We start from the raw sequence: 8,973 nt of genomic DNA on the forward strand, positions 1-8,973 counted from the left end.
AACGTGTCTCCGGGGCGGAGGCGGCGGCGGTGGAGTTAGCTGCGCGCGGGCCGGGGCCGCCTGTCTTGTCGCTCCTGTCCGTTTCTCCAGGGTTGCGCTCGGATCCCGACGGGCCGCCCCAGGCCGCGACATGTCGTACAACTACGTGGTGACGGCGCAGAAGCCCCCCGCCGTGAACGGCTGCGTGACCGGTGAGGCTGCCCGCCCGGGCGGGGACCCCGGCGAGGGAGGGCGCTGGGGGCGCCGCGGCCTAGGGAGGCCGTGGCCTCGGGGCTGGCCGGGAAGCTCCAGGGCCCGGGGAGGCAAGGCGCTGACGGCCGCGGAACCTGCTCCGGCCCCACCACCCGAAGGGAGCCGTCTCGCCACGCGCGTTTTGGTGGCATCAGAGGAAGCTACTCTTGAGGGTCCTCTTCCGTCCTGGGAGGTCACTTGGCCTCCAGGACAGGCCGGACCCAGGGGAACAGAGAGCGGAGTGTGAGCTGATAGTGCGACGTGGTTTGGGCCCGCAGATCGGTCTCGTGTGGCCGGGACAAGGGGCGGCATAATGGCGATTTCTGGGTTAGCATTTCCATGTAGGGACTTCTGGGGGGCCCGGGAGGCACAGGGACGAGAGGAATGAGCACACTTCCCCCCCAGAGGAAAAGCAACCGCCCCGAGCTCACCGCTTTGCCTGGGGCTGTTGTTTACAATGGAACGCTGCTGGAGAAGAGGGCTTCGTTGCCCTGCCTAGTGCTAGGTTTGCCTGGCTGAGTGCGTGCAAGGATTGTTTAAGGACACCGATGTCTAGAACCCGAGAATAATCATCCCGGACCCACATTCTCAGCTGAATACGCAGACCACAAACGTGTGTGTTTATGCCAATTGTAATCATGATTCCGAAACAAAATCCTGTTGTTCAGAGAGTAGGAAGCGGCTGAGAAATGTGAATGGGGCTATTGGTAGGCTGCTAGGTGGGCAAGAGCTGTGGACAAAACAATGTTTTCATGGAGAGCTCTAGGACTTTTCTTCATTTGACCTGGTCAGTTTGATCAAAATTTTGCGAGACTTTAGACGAGGACAGAAGAGAGGACCATTCTCTGTGGGAGTCTGCCATTGTGATAAGCAAAGTAAAATTCGAGGCCAGCGCCATGGAAGGGTTCACACAGTCATTGTCAGTTGAAGGACACTCTTGGCTCTTAGGTCCTGTCCCTTTTTCTTAGTCTGACTAGGGAAGTTGTGGAGCGTATGAAGTGGAACTCTTCAAGGTGCTGGATTTGGCAAAAGAGTTGGAGGAATTCGTGAAGTCGATGAGGATTCTGGAGGCATTTAGGCATAAATGATAGGATTATCATTTATAAGTATAGGCTTGAAAACTTAGGGGAATCTGTTCTTTCAGGACACTTTACTTCAGCTGAAGACTTGAACCTGTTGATTGCCAAAAACACAAGATTAGAGATTTATGTGGTCACAGCTGAGGGGCTCCGGCCAGTCAAGGAGGTGGGCATGTATGGGAAGATTGCGGTCATGGAGCTCTTCAGACCCAAGGTAAGTGCTCCAAGCATTGGGATGAGCAGTGGAGGCAAAACTGTTTGTTGGGTATAGGTTATTCTGTGTTGTTTTGTTTATTTTATTTGAGACAGGATCTCCTATGTTTGCCCAGGGTGGTCTCAAATTCCTGAGTTAAGCAATCCTCCTGCCTCAGCCTCCCAAGTAGCTAAGATTACAGATGTGCACCCCTGTGCCTGGCTATTTAATGTCGTTTTATGATTGCTTGGGATGAGTGGAAGGAATATGGCTTAGGAGAGAAACCCTTCTCTCTTTGAGTGGCAGATTTCAATGTGTACTCATTAGGGAAACATTTATGAAGTTTACTTCTTTTTTTCTCCATGCCTAGTTCTGACATGAAGTTGACTTCTTTATTCTTTAGGAAGGGGTGATTAAAACAATTTGAAATGTGGATCACCATGTTGCTTGGTGATTCTGAGGGTAGGCTACAGAGTGGGTGATCCTGTCTTTTCACTCCTCATGAATTCTGACTTTGGGTGTCACTTTAGTTGTCATTTAAGGCACCTTTTAGAATCTTGGTTTCTCCATCTACAAGGGGGAGATAACAGAATCTAGTCCCCGGGGACTATTGTGAAGATTCAGTGGTTCAGTAACACAGGGCCCAGCAACATAGCAAGCATTTAATGTTATGTTAACAATTATCATTATCATTATTGTCATTTTAATTTAAGTGTTTTCACCCAAATCACCACCACATTGCTTTATTATGTTTTAAATGAATCTGACAAGAAAGCAGTGGGTTCAGGCCAAGCCTGTAATCCTAGCACTTTGGGAGGCCAAGACAAGAGGATTGCCTAGGCTCTCTGGTTCAAGACGAGCCTGGGCAACTTGGTGAGACCGCATCTCTACAGTATATCAAGAAATTAGCCAGGCGTGGTTGTATGCACCTGTAATTCTGGCTACTTGGAAGGCTGAGATGGAAGGATTGCTTGAGTCCAGCAGGTCACCTCTGGGGTGGCCATGAGTGTGCCACTGCACTCCAGCCTGGGTGACGGAATGAGACTCTGACTCAAAAAAAGAAGAAAAAACACAGGAAAGCAGTGGGTTCAGAAGTTTTCATTTTTACCTTTTGAACACAACAGTCATTTTTTTTTTTTTTAGGTCTGTGCTAAATAAGTAAGACTTTGTAGATCCATTTTAGCTTCCAATGTTATTCTCACATGTTTTTTCTCTTCCTCCAAATACTTGGAGAGGAGTGGAGGAGACCTTACATTTCATCTTTTAGAATTTGAGTGGAGTAATTGAGATTAGCTTGGGACTGAAATAGATGAAGACATTGTACATAGAACAGAGAGATGGAGAGTCAGGAAAGTGAGGCTAGATGTTTACCAGCTTCACTTCTGGCTTTTTTTCCATACCTTTAGGAGGTATGTGCACCTGGTATGGATTTGAACTCTGCATGCATTTTCTCTTTAGGGAAAGAAGAATTTGGAAAAAGTCTCAGATAATCTGGCATACTTAAAGAATGACAGTTAAAGACTGGACAGGTTGTTCCTATTTTATTTTTTATTTTTGAGTTGGAATCTCACTCTGTCGCCCAGACTGGAGTGCAGTGGCCGCTTCTGGCCACCGCAGCCTCGACCCGCTGAGCTCCGGCGATCCTTCCGCCTCAGCCTTCCAAGTAGCTGGAACTACAGCCGCATGCTACCACACCCGGCTAATATTTTGATTTATTGTAGAGGTGAGGTCTCGCCTGCTCAGGTGGGTCTCGAACCCGCGGGCTCAGGCAGTCCACTCGCCTCAGCTTCCCAAAGGTGCAGGATTACAGGCTGAGCCACCGAATCTGGCTGGTTGTTCCTATTTTAAAAAGAACCTCTTTTGATAGCATACTGTTGATTTCCAGGGGGAGAGCAAGGACCTGCTGTTTATCTTGACAGCTAAGTACAATGCCTGCATCCTGGAATATAAGCAGAGTGGTGAGAGCATTGACATCATTACGAGGGCCCATGGCAACGTCCAGGTGAGATGGCTGCTTCATGGTGATGGAGTTTTCCAGGTGCAGCTGTTGTGATTCATTGAAGAATATTAAAGTGCTGGGAACAGCCTTCTGTATGATCAGAGAAACAGGGAGAAGACACTAAGGGTTTGAGCTTTATGGAGGAAGGACTTCTGTAGTTCATGTGGGGTCCAAGGGACAGGGTAATAATTCATTGCAATTTAGTGTTTCCCAAAAAAGATATGCACTGACACTTGGGCTCCCCAGTGTGCCAAGTAGATCCATTAATTTTACTGCCTCTCCTCACATTGTCTCGGCCTGAGAAAGTGGTGCCCTGTGTCCTCTGTTGCTCTGTGGGTGTTGAGGCTCTTCCCTAATCTCAGTTTTGTTCCTCAGGACCGTATTGGCCGTCCCTCAGAGACTGGCATTATTGGCATCATTGACCCTGAGTGCCGGATGATTGGCCTGCGACTCTATGATGGCCTCTTCAAGGTTATTCCGCTGGATCGGGACAATAAAGAGCTCAAAGCCTTTAACATCCGCCTGGAGGAGTTGCATGTCATCGATGTCAAGTTCCTGTATGGTTGCCAAGCACCCACCATTTGTTTTGTCTACCAGGTACTGGATCAGGAGGAAAAAGGGAGAAACTGTGGTTTGATGTGTTGGGAGTTGAATTTTCCTAGTGGAATGTCTAGATTTGGTGGTAGAGTAGGGAAAAGTGTTGAATGTGTTTGTCTTGAAATGTTTTAAACAACACAGTTCATATGGGTCAGATTTTGGTTCTTCCTGAGTGCAGTGGTACTTACTGTGGTGATAGCCAGCTCCTGGGGCTTGGAGCAGGTTTTAATCCTGAGATTACCCTTTAGTTGTGGGCCTTGGAGATCTTATAGGGTGACCCAGTTTATACTTTGTCTGTGTCTCTTATTGGCATGCTAGGGGATTATTAAAGTTTAGCTGGAGAGAAATGATCTAGAACTTGCCTTTACAAGCAGAGAGAAATGTCTTGGTGGTGTCTTATTTGTGAAGAGTTTTCTGATTTGTCTAGCACGCACTGACTTGCTGGCTCTTAACTTCTATTTTCGTCTGTGCCTAAAACTTTAGCAGAGCTGATCCTGGACAGCTGTTCTCTGGTCCAGCTCTGTTAGGCGGGGCTGGGGTGGCAGAGCACCAGACTAACATGCCAGTATCTTGGTAAAATCCCAGGCTTTTAGCAAAGGACCACACAGTATGAGGTCATTTCACTCACATGGGGTTAAATAAATGACATAAGGAGTGGTAGTCTAGTTCTGTGTAGAGTGTGTGGGCACATGAGCATTTTGAGAGCCGTGTTGAGTACTGGAATGCTGATGTATTTTGTGTATTTCTTTTTTTTTTTGAGTTGGAGTCTCACTCTGTCGCCCAGACTGGAGTGCAGTGTCCGCTCCCAGCCACTGCAGCCTCGACCTGCTGGGCTCTGGATATCCTTCCACCTCAGCCTTCCAAGTAGCTGGAACTACAGGGGCGCGCTACCACACCCGGCTAATTTTTTGATTTATTGTAGAGATGAGAACTCACCAAGTTGCCCAGGCAGGTCTTGAACCCGCGGGCTCAGGCAGTCCACTCACCTCAGCCTCCCAAGGTGCGGGATTACAGACTGAGCCACTGAGCTCGGCTTATTTTGTGTATTTCTTAGTGTTGTAGTTCTGAGGCTGGTTGTAATAAGGTTCACTAGAATGAGATTGAAACTAGTTTAGCAGACTTTGTTTGATCTTATTAACTATCTGAGCTAAAATAAGACCTTTGAATTTCTCTCCCTTTTTCAGTTGTGTAAGTCATTAAAACCTTGATGCTGGCTGAGTGCAGTGGCTCAGCGTGTAATCCCAGCACTTTGGGAGGCCGAGGCGAGTGGATTGCCTGAGCCCATGGGTTCGAGACCCACCTAGGCAACTTGGTGAGACCTCGTCTCTACAATAAAGCAAAAGCTAGCTAGGTGTGGTAGTGTATGCCTGTGGTTCCAGCTGCTTGGAAAGTTTAGGTGGAAGGATCGCCTAATCCCAGCAGGTCAAGGCTGCCATGGCCATGAGCGTGCCACTGCGCTCTAGCCTGGGTGACAGAGTGAGACTCCAACTCAAAAAAAAACAACACAAAAAAACCACTTTGATGTTTATTTGAGTATTTGAGGCTGTCTGTTCCCAGTCCCAGGGCTACAGCTGTGATTGGATCATTGTATGTGTATCTCAGAGGCCCAAATCCACCCTCACTTGAACTTTTTTGTGAAGGTTGGGTATTACCCTTACTCATTGATGAGAAAATATTTTTGTCAAGTAAAAATTAGTTTCCTGTTTTATGCAAAAATTCAATTTGGCAAATATTTAGATACTTTTTACTGTGTGAAAGATATTCATGCTTCAGGAGCTGCAACCAAGATGTGATCTGCCCTGAAATGCTTGGCTGAATTTCTTCTATAACTACTTTTTTTTTTGAATTGGAGTCTCATGCTGTCGCCCAGGCGAGTGCAGTGGCACACTCACAGCTATCCCAGTGTCAACCTGCCGGACTTCAGCAATCCTGCCTCAGCCTTCCAAGTAGCCAGAACTACAGGCGTGTGCTACCACGTCCAGCTAATTTTTGATTTATTGTAGAGACGAAGTCTTGCCAAGTTGCCCAGTCTGGTCTCGAACCCACGGGCTCAGGCAATCCACTCACCTCGGCCTCCCAAAGTTCTGGGACTACAAGCTGAGCCACCGAGCTTGGCCCCTTCTATAACTTCTTAGTGTCAAGTCTGGCCTTTGTTGGAGCCATCTTTCACAGGCTGAGTATGACCTTTCTCCCTCTCCCTGCCCTTTTGAATCCTAAAGGTGACTTTGGCAGTCCTAGGACTGACATGAGTCAGGATCAGAAAAAGGAGGGGAAGTTGGTGTTGACAGTGACAGGGCTGAAGATGTTGATGAACTTCAGAGGAGCAATAAGTTCTGTTCTCCCTGCCGTCACTCAAAATGCATATAAGAATTGTATCAAAAATTTTTTAATCTCTTAGATGTAGCTTCTCAGTGTGTCTTTCTCTTTAGCTGTTCTGTAAGTTTCTTTAGACCAAGAAACTAACACACAATTCACACACCATTTCTCTTATAGTGCTCAGTGCAATGTAGCAAGTTCATTTTTCTAACCCTTTAACCTTTTCATGGTTGATTGAATTGTTAGGAACTATAGATCTCCTATGCCCTGGTCTACCCCGAAAGTAATCACAGGCTCAGCTGGTAACTGTCAGTATCTCTATGGATAAGGATGGGAATACTGACATGACAGGACTGGGGGATGCAGGGCGATGGTGGCTTGTCCCTTTCAGGACCACCGTCCCCCTAGTTTCACTCTTCCTAAGGGCTAACCATTCCACCTTTCCTTCCCTAGGACCCTCAGGGGCGCCACGTAAAAACCTACGAAGTATCTCTCCGAGAGAAGGAGTTCAATAAGGGCCCTTGGAAACAGGAAAACGTAGAAGCTGAAGCATCCATGGTGATCGCAGGTTGGCTGGGAGTTTAGGAAATTGGACTCTGCCCAGGTCTGGGCTAGTTCCCTGCTCTTGCTCCCTTCTCTCCTTCTCTGCTCTTCATTTCAGTGCTCAGTGTCACTGAACGTGTGTAGTGCTTACTACTACCTTATGTCTTTGCTCTAAATTGTGCTTTCTTTTGTTTTTTGCTTTTCTGTCTTTGGGATTTTCTGTTTTTTACTCCTCGCCACAAAAGTATAACTTTCCTTTTACTTGGGGTAGAGGGATTGACTCTAAAACATTGACTGACGGTAGCATATGGAACTGAGCCTCATTATTTTATTGTTGAGCATAACATTTAAAAACTGAAAGGAAACTGGGTGTGGTGGTGCACCCGTAGTCCCAGCTAATCAAGAGGCAGGGATGGGAAAATCACTTAGAGCCCTGGGCACCGTAATGAGATCTTGTCTCTTAAAAACAAAACAAAGAGCCGGGCTCAGTGGCTCAGCCTGTAATCCCGCGCCTTTGGAAGGCTGAGGTGAGTGGATTGCCTGAGCCCACGGGTTCGAGACCTGCCTGGGCAGTGAGACCTCATCTCTACAATAAATCAAAAACTCAGCCGGGTGTGGTAGCACATGCCTGTAATTCCGGCTACTTGGAAAGCTGAGGCGGAAGGATTGCCGAAGCCCAGCAGGTCAAGGCTGCGGTGACTGGGAGTAGCCACTGCACTCCAGTCTGGGTGACAGAGTGAGACTCCAACTCAAAAAAGAAACAAACAAAAAAAACAAAGAGCTGAAAGGGATCAGTAGGGCCTGTCTGATCTGACTTCTGTATTTCATAGCTGAGGAAGCGGGGCCAGAGAGACTTACCCATGTCTGTACTTGATTGACAGAGCCTGGACTGGACACCAAGCCCCTGCACTCTTTGACCTGTACTCTGCCTCAACATTGTGTTGTCTGTTTCACCCAGCAGAGATGTTTTAAAACTCTTATAAAGAAAATTTGCTCTTCTTGATGGTGGCCCAGATAATGAGGGAGAAGTTAAGCTAAAGAACAACAGTAGAGACCAAGAAGAAAACAACATTAGAAAGGAACAGAGTTGGGGAGAGAAAATGGGGAGAATGCATGCAGAAGAACGCCATGAAGACTCACCACCCCTGGGAGCCTGAGACACCAGAGTGGCCCTGTAGTAATACCAGAATCTGTTCTGGTCAGGCTGAAATGGCTAACACGGGAATCTCAGAAGGCTGTCATGTTCCCTGGGCTCTGCTTTCCTTTTTAAAATAATGATTATCTTTGTTTGCCTCAGGGGTAACTGGTCTCGTGCCCTTGCCAACCCTGGTTTGGCAGACCCAGTGAGCATGCTTGTGCTTGTCTTTCCTACAGTCCCGGAGCCCTTTGGAGGGGCCATCATCATTGGACAGGAGTCTATCACCTATCACAATGGGGACAAGTACTTGGCGATTGCCCCTCCTATCATCAAGGTGAGCAGCTGCCATTCTTTTTTCCTTCCATCTTTTCTGCCCTTGTCTTCACCTCGCTCCTCCCTTTCCCCTCATTTATTGCCCACTAGGAATACAGAGAGATTGGCTTAGTTGAGTATATGAGGAACTTGCTTACTAACTAGTAAAAATGATAATCAAAATAGGCTTGCCCTTTCCACTGACTAGGGCAACTATAAGAAGAGAGATCTTGGCAAATACTACTGACTTTAATGTTTTCAGAGCTTATGCCATATAAAGGAATATAGCCGTAAACGATATAGACTTTTAAAGACTAGTCATAAAAATGTCAAGCCTCAAAATACCAAGTCATAAAAATTATGCTTTAAAAGCTTAATTTTACTTTCTTTTTGAGAATAAAGAACAAAATTTAGCTGGGTGTGGGGTGTACACGTGTAGTCCACCTGAGCCCCCTAGGAGTTAGAGGCTGCAGTGACATATGATTGGGCCTGGGAATAGCCACTGCACTCCAGTCTGTATAGCATAGCAAGTCCCCTTCCCTTACACACACACACACACACACAC

General features: G+C 47.2%; 1 protein-coding gene across 1 annotated transcript in view; it reads left to right on the plus strand.

The window, feature by feature from the left end:
- The first annotated feature begins 6 nt into the window (after positions 1 to 6).
- DDB1 (damage specific DNA binding protein 1) overlaps positions 7 to 8,973 on the plus strand; it is a 32,916-nt gene continuing 23,949 nt past the window's right edge. Inside the window, exons 1-6 of the mRNA XM_008048062.1 lie at positions 7 to 191; positions 1,376 to 1,524; positions 3,389 to 3,505; positions 3,878 to 4,099; positions 6,869 to 6,983; positions 8,333 to 8,430. Of these exons, the coding sequence (XP_008046253.1) occupies positions 131 to 191; positions 1,376 to 1,524; positions 3,389 to 3,505; positions 3,878 to 4,099; positions 6,869 to 6,983; positions 8,333 to 8,430 (762 nt within the window). The 5' untranslated portion in view covers positions 7 to 130. The remainder of the gene's footprint in view (positions 192 to 1,375; positions 1,525 to 3,388; positions 3,506 to 3,877; positions 4,100 to 6,868; positions 6,984 to 8,332; positions 8,431 to 8,973) is intronic.

Source organism: Carlito syrichta, unplaced genomic scaffold (genome assembly GCF_000164805.1).
Source record: "Carlito syrichta isolate Samal-C Ts95f unplaced genomic scaffold, Tarsius_syrichta-2.0.1 Scaffold120490, whole genome shotgun sequence".
Taxonomy (NCBI): Eukaryota; Metazoa; Chordata; class Mammalia; order Primates; family Tarsiidae; genus Carlito; species Carlito syrichta.